At 41.6% G+C, this 17,113-nt stretch overlaps 2 protein-coding genes and 1 long non-coding RNA gene across 9 annotated transcripts; 2 read left to right on the forward strand and 1 right to left on the reverse strand.

Moving 5' to 3' along the window:
• Positions 1-2,344: 2,344 nt before the first annotated feature.
• dnaaf19 (dynein axonemal assembly factor 19) lies at positions 2,345-5,276 on the forward strand. 2 transcript variants are annotated; one of them, XM_026325095.1, is made up of 3 exons: positions 2,345-2,459; positions 3,760-3,911; positions 4,955-5,276. In XM_026325095.1, exons 2-3 carry the CDS (start codon positions 3,763-3,765, stop codon positions 5,055-5,057), a joined length of 252 nt encoding a protein of 83 aa, XP_026180880.1. In that variant the 5' UTR covers positions 2,345-2,459; positions 3,760-3,762; the 3' UTR covers positions 5,058-5,276. The 2 variants fall into 2 exon arrangements, with proteins under 2 accessions (XP_026180880.1, XP_026180881.1); XM_026325096.1 differs by lacking the exon at positions 2,345-2,459 and adding an exon at positions 2,493-2,661.
• A 1,689-nt stretch (positions 5,277-6,965) lies between these two features.
• Positions 6,966-17,080, forward strand: abi3a (ABI family, member 3a). Of its 6 annotated transcripts, XM_026325093.1 has the most exons (12): positions 6,997-7,106; positions 8,012-8,154; positions 8,319-8,489; positions 11,114-11,299; positions 12,308-12,366; positions 12,465-12,518; positions 13,610-13,920; positions 14,172-14,309; positions 14,601-14,735; positions 15,452-15,565; positions 15,847-15,975; positions 16,215-17,080. In XM_026325093.1, the coding sequence occupies exons 2-12, from the start codon at positions 8,023-8,025 to the stop codon at positions 16,376-16,378; spliced, it is 1,593 nt and encodes a 530-aa protein (XP_026180878.1). In that variant the 5' UTR covers positions 6,997-7,106; positions 8,012-8,022; the 3' UTR covers positions 16,379-17,080. The 6 variants fall into 6 exon arrangements, with proteins under 6 accessions (XP_026180875.1, XP_026180878.1, XP_026180873.1 ...); XM_026325089.2 differs by lacking the exons at positions 14,601-14,735; positions 15,452-15,565 and adding an exon at positions 7,209-7,297 and having other exon boundaries at positions 7,088-7,106; XM_026325090.1 differs by lacking the exons at positions 14,601-14,735; positions 15,452-15,565 and having other exon boundaries at positions 6,966-7,106; positions 8,017-8,154.
• LOC113140952 (uncharacterized) lies at positions 14,367-15,840 on the reverse strand. The gene is made up of 3 exons (XR_003296703.2): positions 15,672-15,840; positions 15,545-15,561; positions 14,367-15,325 (listed from the first exon to the last, which is right to left on the reverse strand). It is a non-coding gene; the product is annotated as an uncharacterized LOC113140952 (long non-coding RNA).
• Positions 17,081-17,113: the final 33 nt, after the last annotated feature.

A 17,113-nucleotide genomic window follows, 5' to 3' on the forward strand; every position in this document is an offset into this window, starting at 1 on the left:
CATGTCGTGCCTTCCGATCTTCTCCAGCACTTCCTGGGTCACCACCAGCGCCTGAGAGCTGTATGTCTGGCAGACCAGGTCCACCGTTTTCCGTCGGTCAGCGTGTTCTAGGTCGCAGGGCGAGATCTTCATGAACTCGTTGTCTTTCCTGAGTAGGACTTCTGCTTTGGAGCCATACTCCTCCAGGTAGAACTTGAAATCATTAAACTCTTCAGTTTTCAGTTTCTTCAGCTCTTTCAGCAGAACCTCTTTCACCGTGTCCATTTCTACTTCCTGTTAAACACAAACCAGTTTCTGTACCAGTTTCAGCAAACATGCAAACATCTGAACTCGAATGAGAAAAGATAATCAGGTTTGTTCAGTGTTGAATATTTCAGCTACAGGTTTGGTCTGTTCTGTGCTGTCGACTGTGTTCTGTACCTTACATGTATGGAGAGCTTATTCTAACACTTACTCGATTTAATTTCAGTGATAACTGAAAGCCTGTTTACATAGAAATGAACACAGGAACAACCAGAGTCATCAAAGCCAAAACCTCTGGACCTCATGTAAATGTTGAAGCGTCAGCATGTAAATAATATTTAGGGTAAATATATGATTCACTGCGTAGAGAAATGCGTATGAAAGAAATGCAGCTGGCAGTCATGTCCTCTATTAATTATGTTCAATAACCTCTTGTCACTGTTTATTTAGGACTAGCAGAAGTTCCAGTTTCAGGTTTAAAGTAGAGAAAAGTTTCGATCACTCACCAAGTCTCAGCTCCAGGTCGTTAGTTTGTCCTCTATGATCCTGGAACAGCTCCAGACTCTGCCCCCTCTGTTTTCTCTGGAACTACCTTTTGCTTTCACCTGAAGTCACATGATCAGATATTTATCACCTGCTTGTTCCTGCATTCTCGCGCTGTGTTGTGTCATTTCTTACTGGTAGGTCCACACACAAATCTGTGCTCTTAAGAGACAAATTCCTACTCTTTACCAAAGTAAAAGTATCAGTGGTACAACAAAAACTACTCCATCCCAGCTGAGTGTACTCAGAGCCAGGTTAAGAGAAACCTTCATGTACTTTATCAACAGAAAAGTACATAAAATGTCCCTGAGACTGACGGGTATTATTCTGAACGCAGCTTCAGCAGCGTGTTACTGCAGGTGGCGCAGTTTTATCAACATCACGTACAGTCAGTTTACATCATTGGTTCCCAACCTGCAGTTTGGGACCCTCTTAAGGATCACCAAATAAACCTGAGGGGTCACCATATGGTTAATGGAGCAGACATGAGAAAATCACATTTCTGATTCACACATTTATTATTAATTCAGTTTAAAGAGGAATTTAAGTTTAATATGGAAATGACAACAGCTTAGGCTGAGTCCACATCCCTGAGTGTTCCCATCAGACCTGCAGTTTGATCCATGTGTGTCAGGGACATGGACCAGGTGTGAACCCCCTGAGCTCCTAAACTGCCACCATGCACAGACTGAACTGACATGTGAAGAACAACAACATCCTTTGTGTTTCCTCCAAAGCTGCTGGGTTCCCATATGTTCTGTTACATCTGGTTTTACCTGTCATTTGCACTGTGGCAGCAGCTTGTGGTTTGTTTCTCTTGTGCTTCCTGTTGTTTCATGTTGCACTGATTCCATGTTTTCCTGCTGAATATTTACAGGAGTAAATATTGTCTTACGATCAAATGAAAGCAGGAACACTTGGCAACAGCGGAGAGGAAAAATAAAGGTAGAGCAAATAACCCCCCTCCAGCAGATTAGTACAGACTGGTCCCATCCAGGCCCAGAAGGATCCAGTTGGCATCAGAAAGACACATTTATTTCAAAATAAAGGCCCGGAATTTAGCTGTTAGAGGGTGTACTGACTTTTCTCACATGTAAGTTTATATCATGTACTTCTTATATAATTTGCTCGTGATGAACTGAGTCCATCATGTGTGCTCATATGTGAGGATCTCAGTTTGATTGTGTGCATATGGGTGAAATTCAGATTCTGGTTGTGGTTTCACATGTGACTGAGCTGAGTCTGAGATCACAGGAAAAACATTCATCTTCAGTGAAAAAGTAGTCAGAGCTGACTTACAGTGGGTTTTCTGTTTTGTTTTATTTTATTCAAACCGGAAAGAGAAGTTTTATAAATGTTTGTGTTAAAGAAGAAGAAGCAGCAAAAAGAATTAAGAAGAAGAAACCCTGAGTTCTGCCGTGTGGCTGCCGGACCGGGTCTGGACCGGACCGGACCGGACCGGACCGGCCGCCTTAATAAGACGATTTCAGCGGATAAAACTAGAAATAAGGCAAAAAATGGACGAACACGCGCTGCACATATAAACTGTTTTCCCGCCCTGTCCGCTCTGCAGTGCGCAGGCGCTGTGCGGCAACCGGTCGTCATGGAGACAGTTTGAAAAAACAACACCGGAAGACGCGGAGACACCGAGAGCACGAGGAGGCAAAACTCAGGTAAAGCTCACCTGCACCTGTCTGCTGGGCTAATGCTAGGCCGGAAGCTAACGGTAATCACAGCTAGTTGTGCTCAGGTGTTCGGTTTACCTGTGAGCTGTGCGGGCGGGCGGTTCGGGAGATTGGGCTCGTTTGAGTTTATGCAGGTTGTTACTCAGAGACCAGCAGTCCCTGCAGCTGGGCCTGAAACCTCCTAAATCAGGTTTGTGAATCCACAATGAGTCTGAAGGAAACTTCTCGACCTGGAGACATTAATTTCTAATGTTCATGTCCATGTCTGGGAAAACGACACAAAATAATAACTAAAAACTAAAACATGTCGCTTACTGTTTTGGCCTGCTGGAGATTCCGTTTAATCCTGATGTTGTATTGGGGTTTTCTGTGTTTGTATAAAATAGTTTTATGCTATGTGATGGTGTTTAAACCATGTGACTCATAACCGTGTCAGACTGGCGAGATGTGTCTGGGAGCCTGCGGCCCCACAGGGGACTGTTCTTGCTCCTTTCCTGTTCACGGTCTACACACTGGACTTGAGGTATAACTCAGAGTCCAGCCACATTCAGAAGTATTGATGATACGGTTGTTGTGGCATGTGCGCGCTGTGAACAGGAGGGGGAGTACAGGGACTTAGTGGAGGCCTTCACTGGCTGAAGCAAAAAGAACTATCTTCTCCTGAACACCACCAAGACTAAGGAGCTGGTGGTGGATTTTAGGACATCAAAAGCACCATGCCAGTCAGTCTGCAGTGATGGACAGGAGATAGAGACGTTGCAGACCTTCAAGTACCTGGGGATGGTACTGAATGGAAAACTGGAGTGGTCTGCCAGTGTGGATGCAGTGTGCAGGAAAGGGCAGAGCCACCTCTTCTTCTTGAGACGGCTCAGTTCGTACAGTGTCTGCAGTGACATGCTGTGCATGTTCTACCACACTGCCATGGCAAGTACACTGTTCTATGCTGCTGTCTGTTGGGGGAGTGGCATTACAGACGGAGACTGTAGGCGTCTGGACAAACTGGTGAAAAAGGCCAGTTCTGTGCTGGGCCGGGGGCTGGACCCTCAGAACTGTGGTGGAGCAGCAGATGTGGAGGAAGCTGCTTTCTATATTGAACAATAATAAACACTAAACAGAGCAGCAGCTGCAGTGGGAGGCTCATCTCACTGCACTGCAGAACTGAGAGGTTGAGTGGATCCTTTGTCCCCACAGCCATTAGACTTTGTAACAGTAACTGTTGATATGAAATTTTATCACGGGCGGACGTCCATCTATCTAAAGTCTGCCCCTGCCTGTGTGACATCATCAGGTGATGGCGATGTCAGAGCGTGATGTCATAGACTTCTCTGCATTGGAGAGAGAGTTGCAGGCGGCCGTGGAGTCTGAGCGCAGGTACAGCCGAGAGAACGAAGCCAAACTGAGAGCGGTCAGTCAGAGAGTGGCCTCCTACGACGAGTTCAGGTAACTCCAGGACGTTTTGTGCACGAGGGGTCTTATCGCTGAGGTTGTGAATAACCAAATATCAGAAGCTAAATAAATAGAACCTAAGTTCTGACTGTGATAGAGGGATATTGCAAACTATGCAGTTATTGCAATTGTCAGTCTTCATTAAGGTCATTATAATTGAAATATCATTTGTTTTCCTTGATTCTCTCTTTATCATTTTAATCCAGTGTTTGTTTAAAAGAGGGAAAACAGTAGGTGCATTATGGAATTAATGCACAATGGCTACTGTGCTGTTCTTCCTGGGAGCGTGGGTTATCTGTGGTTCTTATACAGTAGGGGTCTCCAACTTAGTCCCCGAGGGCCACTGTCCTGCTTGTTTCCAACTGTCCCAGCCCTACCCACTGCTGATTAGCTGGATCAGGTGTGTTCAGCCAATCAGACGCTACAAACTGCAGGATTAGTTGGAAGACAAGCAGGACAGTGGACCTTGAGGACTGAAGTTGGAGACCCCTGATATGCAGAGAAGTAGTGGAGACAATTTGAGTTGAAGACAAAAAAACAGCCAATGCTCCAGCCGGCACAGTCCCCGACCGGTTCAACCTCAGAGAAACCCTCAGAGAAAATCAGAATTAAAATAGGTGGTTTATTGTTCAGTGAGACTGATAATTTAATGAAGATACGATGCCCCATATATATTAATATTAAATCATGCAGGGCATAGCGGCAGCAAGGTTGTAACAGTGTGAGAGGCAGGTCACATAGCACATTCCTGTGCAAACTAATGTTTTTCATATTCAAACTAATGTATGACTTGAGTATTAGTAGGTTACCTGTGTACAGTTTGTCGACTTTGAAGGAGTTGAAAGCTGCCTTGAAATGCCCCTGGAAATATATTCCAAATCTCTGAAAAAGTCCTTAGTCCTTTATCCCTGGTAATTGGCTGAGAGCACTCCAGGTGTGTTTTGGGTCTTCTCAGGCCCTAAGGTGGGCCCTGGTGGGTCCTGGTGTTCTTAAAGTGTTTTCAGGCTCAGTGTGATGTGTCGCTGTCTCTCGGGCAGAGATCTGGTCATGGCGTGTCACCTGAAGCCCCTGGAGAAGAAAGACAAAGATGGAGCGCCACGGAAACAACCCTGGAACCCTGTCGTCCCGAGCAACAGGTGATGCCTGGTTGCTGTAGCAACAAGGAGCAGTGACTGTTTTTATTGCTCAAATAGTTTTAATGTGAAACTGTGTATTGCCGGAACATTAAAACACGACCATTCAGCTCTGTGGTAATCCAACAGCTTTTTAAATGGTTTCCATTGAGAAATATTTCACCATTTCTATGAAAACTGTTTCCTCATGGTCACATGGTGATGTAAATAAACCAGCAGTCACAAATTTTCAGCTTCTTTCTTCTTTGTGTTGAGACCAGTGACAGTGTATAGAGGGTGGACCTATAAGGTGTAATCTCACAAGCACTGTAACAAGGCAAAGCAATTGGGATTTATGAAGATCTTTGAATCTTAGATCTATTAGACATTTTCCAGTGGATTCTGGTGTATATACTATTATTGTTTTTAGAGGTTTTTATATGGATTCTGGTGTATATACTGTTACTGTTTTTAGAGGTTTTTATATGGAGTCTGGTGTATGTACTGTTACTGTTTTTAGAGGTTTTTATATGGAGTCTGGTGTATATACTGTTACTGTTTTTAGAGGTTTTTATATGGATTCTGGTGTATATACCGTCACTGTTTTTATATGGAGTCTGGTGTATATACTGTTACTGTTTTTAGAGGTTATTATATGGAGTCTGGTGTATATACTGTTACTGTTTTTAGAGGTTTTTATATGGATTCTGGTGTATATACCGTCACTGTTTTTATATGGAGTCTGGTGTATATACTGTTACTGTTTTTAGAGGTTTTTATATGGAGTCTGGTGTATATACTGTTACTGTTTTTAGAGGTTTTTATATGGAGTCTGGTGTATATACTGTTACTGTTTTTAGAGGTTTTTATATGGATTCTGGTGTATATACCGTCACTGTTTTTATATGGAGTCTGGTGTATATACTGTTACTGTTTTTAGAGGTTTTTATATGGATTCTGGTGTATATACCGTCACTGTTTTTATATGGAGTCTGGTGTATATACTGTTACTGTTTTTAGAGGTTTTTATATGGATTCTGGTGTATATACCGTCACTGTTTTTATATGGAGTCTGGTGTATATACTGTTACTGTTTTTAGAGGTTTTTATATGGAGTCTGGTGTATATACTGTTACTGTTTTTAGAGGTTTTTATATGGAGTCTGGTGTATATACTGTTACTGTTTTTAGAGGTTTTTATATGGAGTCTGGTGTATATACTGTTACTGTTTTTAGAGGTTTTTATATGGAGTCTGGTGTATATACTGGTATGAATTCACTTCTGTTCAGGTTGTGTAATTTCAAACAGTTTCTCAGAAGTCAAACTGACTCTGGGTCAGTTTTTGGTTTTGCTTCTATCTAGTGTGAAACAGGAAGTGGTTTATGCTGAGCAGGAAACTCAGGCAGGAGGTCTCACTCAGAATATTTAAGTGAGACCAAAATCTCTCACATACCATTTTGGTGCTTGAGAAGTCCTGGAGTTGTTTAGGGTGTGTCATCAATTATTCAAGGACTTCCAGGGTTTCACAGATTTGATTAAAGGGTTCCTTGAAATCCATACTGTGAACCTATCTGGAGAGACAGAAGGATCCATTTTATTGGATTCTCTATCATGGAATCCTTCACAGTCATCCTTGACACCATTTTTAAGAACCACTGGAAGCTGAGTAAGGACCCCAGGACCTTTGGAGATCTTACAACGATTTTTGGAATCTCTTGTGCAAACATTTAAGTGATTCTTGTGGTTCTTTTGAGGTCCAAACGAGATTTTAGAGCCACTGAAATTATTCCAGGCAGTCTTTGTAAATCTTGCAGTTTAGGACAAGTCCTTAAATTAGCTTCTGAGATGATTCCAAAATTTAAGATTTTAGTGAGGCTATTTTTGTCTTTAACAATATTCCTGGAATCCCTGGATTGAGTTTTAGCCTTTCACTGATAGTTTGAAGGTTCATGGGGTCTTTATAAAGGTTTCCAGGACGCCATGACATGATGAGGAGTGAGTGGTCTGTCGGAACAGAGACGATCTTCAGAGAGCAGCCTCCATCAACTTGTTCAATTTTTTTCTGGTGCAGATTCTGGTGAGTTTTTATTTATTTTGCATCTTCCTTAATTAATTTACACAGAAGCGTCGCGCCCGCTTCACGTGCTGAGTAAAAAAAAACGATAATTATTGATTATAGATCGTTAATGTCACCGCGTCAGATTTCCACCTGAAACGCTTCAGTTTCCTGTCATCGTTTTGGAAACTTCACGAGACGCAGAGGGAGGTGTGAGTACTAACACTACTCTGTAAAAGTACTGCTTCATAAGTCCTGCACTGCGAATGTATTGAGTCTAAGTATAACCAGCAAAAATGTACTTCAAATATTAAAACTAAAAATAAAAAAGTAGAAAGTAAAATTACTGCATTATTATATACTAAAGCTTAGTAAAACTTTATTTCTTTAGAACATTTTTAAAACAAAGTTAGAAAGTGGCTCACAAAGTATAAATGAAACCCACAGAATTAGACCCAAAACCAAAGAAACTCATCTAATATTACTCAAATTTAATTAATAAAGTTTGTCTTATCTCATTAAAACTGGTCCAATATAATATCTTTTAAAAGTAAAGGTGAATCCACGGCCCTTGGACTTTCTGATTCATTAGTTTCTTTTGTTGATGTGTTCACGTGTCAGCAGCGTTTTCCTGCTACTGTTGGTTGAGGATGTGTCGGTTTTCAAACTGATTATGTTCTTAATTGATTAATCTGCTGGTAATTTGTCAATAAATTGATTCAGGGAAATCTTGCAGCTGTTATCTGCAGCTGACGCCTTTTATCCAAACCTTACATTTATTCATAAATCAAACAGTTAAACATGTAAAAGTTTTTCTTGCATAGAACACAAAGAGCCTGTAACTGGGCCTCTGTGGTTATGACCCTTCTGTTGTTTATGTCTGAAAAAACTCCATCTAAACGTACAAATGAAATATGTTGTCTCAGGGCAGGTCACCATGAAGGACGAGAACTTCAAAGACCAGGTGATGAAGATTCTGCAAGAAGCTCCGAGCGCCCGAAACGCTCTGCTGGAAAACTACAGCAACCTGCTGCAGGTGGCCGAGTACTGCCAGAGCAACTACATACAGGTAGGTACTACTTTTCCTGTACTACCACCTCTGTACAACCTGCTACACCATCGCTACTACTTCCACAACATTTACTTCAACTACCACAACAGACTAGTACTGCTGAATGCTAATGCTACAGCAAAAACCTAAGCTGAGCTCACCTGCCGTCTTTCTGTGGTTAGTCAGGTGACGGCAGCATGAAGGCCTTGGAGGAAACTAAACACTTCACCACCCAATCACTGGCCAGCGTCGCCTACCAGATCAGCACTCTGGCCAAGAGCGTACTGACTCTGCTCGACGCTCAGACAAATCAGCTTCGTCACATGGAGTCTTCCATCAACCTCATTGGTCAGGTGAGCCCCAGGTGTGAGTGAAGGTGTGAGCAGTCACAGTTTCATGGTTCATATTCCCAACACTTTCACTGTTCAGCTGAAAATACTACAATTCCCATGAACCTCTGCTTTGGTTGTCATGGAGAATTAGGCAATCATTCTGAATCAGTGTCAGTAAAACATAACTCAGTACGTTTACTCAAGTACTGTATGTAAGTTCTGAGGTATTAGTATTACTTTAGTATTTCCATGTAGTGCTACTTCATCCTTGGACTTCAGAGTCAAACTTTGTACTTTTTCCTGCTCTGCATTTATCTGATAACTTTAGTTCCTTTTCAGAATCAGATGGATCCAACAAAATACAGACTGATCATCAAACTTTATTGATCCCTGGGGGGAAATTCCCAAGATACCCAGCAGTATATAAAGTACTTCAAATTAGAAGTATATAAGGTAGTTAACGTCAGCTACCCAGCAGTATGGAAAGTACTTCAAATTAGAAGTATATAAGGTAGTTAACGTCAGCTACCCAGCGGTATATAAAGTACTTCAAATTAGAAGTATATAAGGTAGTTAACGTCAGCTACCCAGCGGTATATAAAGTACTTCAAATTAGAAGTATATAAGGTAGTTAACGTCAGCTACCCAGCGGTATATAAAGTACTTCAAATTAGAAGTATATAAGGTAGTTAACGTCAGCTACCCAGCGGTATATAAAGTACTTCAAATTAGAAGTATATAAGGTAGTTAACGTCAGCTACCCAGCGGTATATAAAGTACTTCAAATTAGAAGTATATAAGGTAGTTAACGTCAGCTACCCAGCGGTATATAAAGTACTTCAAATCAGAAGTATATAAGGTAGTTAACGTCAGCTACCCAGCGGTATATAAAGTACTTCAAATCAGAAGTATATAAGGTAGTTAACGTCAGCTACCCAGCAGTATGGAAAGTACTTCAAATTAGAAGTATATGAGGTAGTTAACATCAGCTACCCAGCTGTATGGAAAGTACTTCAAATCAGAAGTATATAAGGTAGTTAACGTCAGCTACCCAGCAGTATGGAAAGTACTTCAAATTAGAAGTACATAAGGTAGTTAACGTCAGCTACCCAACAGTATGGAAAGTACTTCAGATTAGAAGTATATAAGGTAGTTAACGTCAGCTACCCAGCGGTATATAAAGTACTTCAAATTAGAAGTATATAAGGTAGTTAACGTCAGCTACCCAGCGGTATATAAAGTACTTCAAATTAGAAGTATATAAGGTAGTTAATATCAGCTACCCAGCGGTATATAAAGTACTTCAAATTAGAAGTATATAAGGTAGTTAACGTCAGCTACCCAGCGGTATATAAAGTACTTCAAATCAGAAGTATATAAGGTAGTTAACGTCAGCTACCCAGCGGTATATAAAGTACTTCAAATCAGAAGTATATAAGGTAGTTAACGTCAGCTACCCAGCGGTATATAAAGTACTTCAAATCAGAAGTATTTAAGGTAGTTAACGTCAGCTACCCAGCAGTATGGAAAGTACTTCAAATTAGAAGTATATGAGGTAGTTAACATCAGCTACCCAGCAGTATGGAAAGTACTTCAAATCAGAAGTATTTAAGGTAGTTAACGTCAGCTACCCAGCAGTATGGAAAGTACTTCAAATCAGAAGTATATAAGGTAGTTAACGTCAGCTACCCAGCAGTATGGAAAGTACTTCAAATTAGAAGTACATAAGGTAGTTAACGTCAGCTACCCAACAGTATGGAAAGTACTTCAGATTAGAAGTATATAAGGTAGTTAACGTCAGCTACCCAGCGGTATATAAAGTACTTCAAATTAGAAGTATATAAGGTAGTTAACGTCAGCTACCCAGCGGTATATAAAGTACTTCAAATTAGAAGTATATAAGGTAGTTAACATCAGCTACCCAGCGGTATATAAAGTACTTCAAATTAGAAGTATATAAGGTAGTTAACGTCAGCTACCCAGCGGTATATAAAGTACTTCAAACTAGAAGTATATAAGGTATTTAACGTCAGCTACCCAGCAGCATGAGTGCTGCTTGTTGTCCTGAGTACTTTGTGCTGAGAATACAGATCCCCCCCAATCAGGGAGGGTGGGACCGACTGAATAAGTGAATGGATGAATGGGACCTCTGTTCTGTCAGTCTTGTGTTCACGGTCATTAACTAAACGACCAGGTCCACTGCTGTGATTTAAACAACTCTCCGACAGATGCACATTATTCTTCACTCACTATTTATTTTGTCTGTTTTCACCCTTTATTTTCACTCAGTGGTTGAATTTGTGGTCACTTTGTCTCACACCTGTAGTTAACACCAAAGACACTATGTAGATTTAAAAGTCCAATTCCAAGATTAAGAAAGTGCAGCAGTTGATATTTTCTCATGATTACACACTAGTGACAACATATTTATCAATACTGTATTCCATTTCTGGTAATACATCCCTCCGAATATCACACATTACATTTTTAAACTGCAAATGTGCAAGATGTAAAAAATGAAATTTGTCTTATTTCCCAAGGCACACGTTACAAAACAGAGCAATACAAACACAGACCACATTTATTTAGGGGTCAGTTCTGATGGGACTTAATCGAACCTGCTGCCCCACCCTCCTCATCCTCAGACGGTGGAGATGCATAAAGAGAAAGTTTCTCGGAGAGAGATTGGCGTCTTCACGGCGGTTAGACGGGTACCACGCAGCCACAAGATCCTCCCTCCTCAACCTCCTGCAGGAACACAGCCCCGCCCACCGTACAGCCGCCGACCAATCAACTACCAGCAGCTGGACGACCTGGGTCACGGCATGAAGGTACCTCATACACCCATAGACACACAAATGGCATCCCGGTGCTGTTTGTTTCGTCCTGTGTTTTGTTGTCTTAATCCCTGCTCAAAGCACTAATGCAGAACTTCCATTAGAAAGCTGCCAATTTTATGATTCAAAAACAAAACATTTGAAGTTGCTGCACATAACATTTTTAAGTTTGATATGGATGACATTGACAGGGTTTAAACTGCCATTGGTTACATCCAGATCAGTGTTCTGTTTAATTTTGGAGAAAATTATATTTACAAAACGTTGACATTCAGTCCTGTATCTGGTAATCTTTTGGTAATTATCAGGAAAGGTACAGACAGCCGCATTCATAGAAAAAGAAGCAGAAGAAACAAAAGCAGAAGTGAAGTTTTGTTCTGTCTGCTTTTTGGGCGATGCCGACAGGAAGTGCCGGCGGCTGCAGTGAACCACAAAAGCAGAAGTGACGCTGCAAGAAATGTTCCTCATTCAGACATTGTCAACTTTATCGACCCTCAGCTGAAAACCGGCTGAGTGTTTGATTCGTTTGTTGGGGGAATTATGTCTAAACTACTACAAACTGCACCACCGTGCACGCTAAACTACTGCTAAACTACTGCAAACTGCACCACCGTGCACGCTAAACTACTGCAAACTACACCACAGTGCCCTAATGAGAGTGAATTCACATGGGAAGTGCAATGAAGATGTCTGTGGAACATGACACTAAGGTTCTGTCCGTGCTGGTTTCATGCTGAGCACCACGTTTTAAAAACTCATCATCTGTTTCTATGTAAACTCTTCAGAGGCACCGTCACTGCAGTGTAGAAGTAGAAAATCCAACTGTAGAGGCGAAATACTGAAGTACAACAGTTGTTTCTGGCTGCAGTTGAGTCCAGGCTTTAATGAGGAAGTGGATTTAAAAACCTCTCACACACTTGGTCTTTGTTGAGCGTGGGAAACTGTAGAGACTAATGATAGCTGCTGAGTCCTCTATTGATGCTTTCTCCCCCCCCCCCACAGGTCTCTGGGAAACAGTCGGACAGAACCGGGACGATCCGTAAACATGGAGCCTCCATCAGGTTCATTTTGCTTTCACTGTGCTTCTATTGACAACTTCTTCTTTCACAACTCACACATCATATATGGGAAGTCTGACTGGTTTCATTCTGTGTTTCAGGTCCAACAAACCTCCAGAGCCAGTCCAGTGCCCAGTGGCACCCCCTGTCAGCGGGTAATAACTGAGTCGAATGTATGTTGGAGTCTGAGGACGTTCAGTCTGGTTCTTAGAAACACCTGTTTAGTTTTTGTTCGTTTTCTTGGCGAAATAGTGGGACAGAGCTCAGCAGTCAGTGAAGCATGTGTGTAAAATCTGCTCTGTTCAAACATCTGATTCAGAGTCCAGGTTACATTTAAGATTCAGGTGTTTCAGGCTTATTTAGACAGACTGATGTCTTCACTGAGCAATACAGTTTATGGAGCCAGAACAGTGCTGGCACTGGAAATAATATTTGGCATTGAAAAACAAAGCCATGAGCTGGAAAAGGAAACCCTGGCATTGAAACAAAGAAACTGAATTGGAACTGAAAAAAATTTTAATACTAAATAATAATACTTTAATACTTAAAAGCTGCATTGAAAACTAAATTTCAATCATGTCATTTTATATTTTTTAAATATTGTTTTTCAATGACAGATTTTTTTTCTTGTTTACGCTGACATCGTAGTCGTTGTGCTTTTCAGTTTCAGATTTCTGTTGTTTTGGTACAGAGGGGCGGGGCTAAAGGTCCTACAAGTTGTGCATATAATTTGCATATTAAGGAGGGATACACCTAAAGTCACTGTTCTCCATAATCAGCCACACAAAAATATAATAAAACCTCTTATTCTGCAATTTGTGCAGCAAAAAGATTTTGTGTGTAGTTTGGGGCAGTTCAGTGTGCATTCTTTTCATCTTTCATTACTACTGGTACTGGTTGATTTAAAATGAGTTTACTGTCCAAACAGCAGACTTTAATGCATTAGCATTTAGCTGAAGATAAATGTGATGACATATCCCATGGGACATCCCATTTTCCACAAATACATTTATTTTAAAATTAGGCAATATTCAATATGTCACTGCTGGTCAGTCAAAAAATACATCAAAGAATATGAAAGATGAAATCTTGTGGTTCAGGGTCTGTAAACGTGTTGTTGTACTATGTTGTAGTATGTTGTTTCTGCAGTTTCTTCTTCTACTGTGTTTTTGTCGGTGAGATTTCTGTACAGGATGTGTCACTGTCACGTTAGTTAATCACTAATTTTATTCTTACTGTCCCTCAGCTCCAGTTTTGGGAAGCCTGTTGCTCCACCCACCATCCCGACCTCCTGGCAGGCTCCACCTGAGAGTGACATCATCACCACTCTGCTGGATGATGCCCCACCTCCTCCCTCAACAGCAAATGAGATGCCACCTCAGGATGATGAGGTCATGAACTCTTCTGTCCTACCTCCTCCACCGCCTCCTCCTAATTTGTCAGCAGAGATGGTGACACCGCCCCCTCCTCCTCCTCCCCTGCCTTCAGAAACTCCAACCAGTCACAGCTCTCTACTACCAGCTCCGCCCCCAGCCCCACCCATCAGTCTAGAGACAGGTGAGGACAAAATGAAAACTGTTTCAGAGGGATTTATAGTAATAAATAGTGTAAACAGCTGCATCACTAGATCCACCTGATCAATAAATACACTAGTTGTTGTCCTAGTTATGTTTGAGATAAACTTTGGTTAGTTAAACCTGGATTAGTTAAACCTAGATTAGATTTCTCAGATTACCATGCATTCATTAAACTGCCTGTATTCGTTAAAATGAGTGACATCATGATGACATCACCTCTCCTCTTTTCAGTGGTGGAGGAGAACAGCTACCCCGCCCCTTCCCCTCCCCCTCCTCCCTGTGACGATGACGGCTTCCCTCCACTGTCCAATGACAACTCAGAACTGCCAGCCCCGCCTCCTCCACCTCCACCTTCCCAGGATATAGACGGTATCTGTCTGACGCTAAACCACTCTATCAGTTTCATTATTATTTTTTACTACCTGCTGCTGATGGAAGACCAACAAAACAACTAAGTTCAGTAGCAAAATACAAGCAAACTGCACCAAATCCAGTAATAGATGTTTCATCTTAAAGCAGCGTTTTAGCGTTTCATGTTACAGTTAAGTCTGTGTTTCTTCTTCGCTGGTGTTTTTCTCACAGCTTCTTCTTTTGTGGTATCTTGAGTTTCTCCTTTGGTGTTTTGCTTCACTTACTTCTTCTGTGGTGTTTTGTCTTCAGTGACCCTCCTGTCCCGGAGGAGTCGCCATCGTCGCTCGCCCCCCACTACTCGCTCTCTCTCTTTGAGGGTCCGTTCTGGCCCCGCCTCCCGCTGCCGTTACACCCGCTCTCTCTTCCTGCCTGCTGTCCAGTCACGTAAGCTGATGGAGGGCGTGCTGTTGTCCAATAGAAACTGAGGAGAGATTTAAAGAAATTTTGCAGAAAATCGATGAGATGCTGATCAATTAGTAGTTGTTTGATTTGACGAACAGAAATAAATACTCACAAGAACAGAATCTGCCTTGAGGAAACTTCAGGATTCCTTGAGAAGGTTATGGGTCATTAAGTAGATTCCAGGAGTCAATGAGATAGATTTAGAAGTCCTGGACAAAGTTTTAAGAGCCTTGGGTAGTTCTGGACGACGTTCTAAGGGGTGGAGGAGGATCTGCAGGTCAGAAGTTTAGTGGATCTTGGGGAGGACCTGTGAGTTCTTGAGGAAGTTGTTATTTTGGGCATGGGGGGTCTTTAAGTAAGTTTTGGGTGTCTGAATAGGTCCCTGGGTCCTTGAGGAGATTACAAGGAGCACAGAGAAACATCTCTGTTGGTTCTTGAGTGAAGCTGATGAAATTTGAAGGAGTTCCTGGAGAGCTTGAATATATCTGTGTAGGCTCTGTGAGAAAAGCTGTAGGGTCCTTAAAGAGGTTCCAGGTGTCACTGAGGAGGGTAATGGATCCTTGAGGAAAGGCCTTGATTTGACATGAAGCACAGAGTTCAAATTCAAAGTTTAGCAGAGATTGTGTGTGCAGAGAGATGCTCACTCTGTCTCATTAATGAACACTTGAAGGTTCTGACTCGCCCTCTCTCTCTGTCAGTGATCATTCCCCCTCCTCCCCCTTACCCTCCCCCTCGCGCTCCTCCTCATTTTCCGTCCCTCCCCCCCTCCTCCTCACCTCGACTCTGCTTACCTGCACGCCTCGAGCACCTGGGTAAGGAACAAATGCTGTAGTACTAGTTTCGTTACTATTAACATCAGTATTAGTACTAGAAATAGTACCATTAACTGTTACGGAAAAGTATCTGTAGGAATATTACCTGTAGTAGATCATTCATGGTATTGCAGTAGTAAAGTAGTAGCACTACACATCAGGGTACAACCCCACCTGAGTTTGTGAACTACCTGCTGTGCCATTTCCTGACAAAGCTCTGCCTCCTCACACCTGATCAGCCAATCAGAGTCATTCACTGGACCTGTTTGTTGTTCTCTAAGATTTGGAGATCCCAGCCCCACCCCCTCCTCTTCCATTGGACAATGACGGTGGCTTTGATGACATCATGCCACCCCTCCCTCCACCAATTGACTACGACACCAGCGCCCCCCCCAGCTACCTGGAGAAAGGTACTACTGTTACTATTACTACTACTCCTGATACTAACCTGCCCCAGCCCACAACCTTCACTACCTGTTGAAAGGTACCATTATCGCTACTGCTATTGTGACAACTACTACACACTACTTATACTGCTGTTACTGACATCAGTCCTGGTGCGGCGCTGCTCTTGGTGGCTGCTGTGAGTACTACAGTGTGTACTAGTGTGTACTGTGTGTACTCTTAACTGCCCTACCTGTGTGTCCAGTGGTAGCTCTGTACTCCTATGAGGCCATGAAACCTGACGACCTGTCCTTCACTGAGGGTAACATCATCTACCTGACACATCGCCACGACAACGGCTGGTGTGAGGGCTTCCTCAATGGTAACCACGGCTTCTTCCCGGAAAACTACGTCCAGTCATGTGGCTAGATTAGCACTACATTAGCACCTGTGTTAGCCTCTGCTGCCCCCAGAGGTTTATTAAAATTTGTTTAAGTGATCTTTTTTGCCAGTTAACTGTGGGTTAAGTCATTAGCCGACCATTATATCTAGGAATTTGTAAAAACCCACAAAAAGCCTCTCTAACAGCAGAAATCTGATGATGATGATATTTGATATTTGCCTCAGGATCATTTCGCAGATTCATCATATTTATTCCACAGTTTATTTCAGGACAGACATGCAATTCTCAGTATGTTGTGTCTTTTCTGAAATTAAACCTGTTTCTGTTTTCTTGTTTTCTTAACAAACTCATTTTACTTCATTTTTCTTTGGTTAGTTAAACCTGGATTAGTTAAACCTAGGTTAAATTTGTTTTCGTCATATCCTTTCTCTTGTTTATTTTATTGATAGTACCACTAAATTTACCAAAATACAATCTTGAATACAGTAATTTTAATTGTACTGCAGTATTTTTAGATGTCATATGCCCATGGGCCAGACTTCAAACTACTAATTAACATGATCAGTCATTATTGATAATCAATTCATATATTCAAATAGATGTGATGATAAATTTTGTTTGCATGAAACAAAACATTTAAAATATAATTATTGTTAAAATGATCAATAAACAGGATAAATTTTAATGTAATGTCATCAAATGATCAATAAATTGGGTCTTTCAGTGAATGCACATCTTATCATTTTTGATTGTTTCTGGTT

This window comes from Mastacembelus armatus, chromosome 8 (genome assembly GCF_900324485.2).
Source record: "Mastacembelus armatus chromosome 8, fMasArm1.2, whole genome shotgun sequence".
Classification (NCBI taxonomy): Eukaryota; Metazoa; Chordata; class Actinopteri; order Synbranchiformes; family Mastacembelidae; genus Mastacembelus; species Mastacembelus armatus.

What these genes read in the sequence shown, in the direction of transcription:
- dnaaf19 (XM_026325095.1), top strand. Translation starts at nt 3,763, where the DNA reads ATGGCGATGTCAGAGCGTGATGTCATAGACTTCTCTGCATTGGAGAGA. An exon ending in GCCTCCTACGACGAGTTCAG is followed by an intron (nt 3,912 to 4,954) that starts GTAACTCCAGGA and finishes TCTCTCGGGCAG; the next exon opens with AGATCTGGTCATGGCGTGTC.
- abi3a (XM_026325093.1), top strand. Translation starts at nt 8,023, where the DNA reads ATGAAGGACGAGAACTTCAAAGACCAGGTGATGAAGATTCTGCAAGAA. An exon ending in ACCTGGGTCACGGCATGAAG is followed by an intron (nt 11,300 to 12,307) that starts GTACCTCATACA and finishes CCCCCCCCACAG; the next exon opens with GTCTCTGGGAAACAGTCGGA. An exon ending in ACCCATCAGTCTAGAGACAG is followed by an intron (nt 13,921 to 14,171) that starts GTGAGGACAAAA and finishes TCCTCTTTTCAG; the next exon opens with TGGTGGAGGAGAACAGCTAC.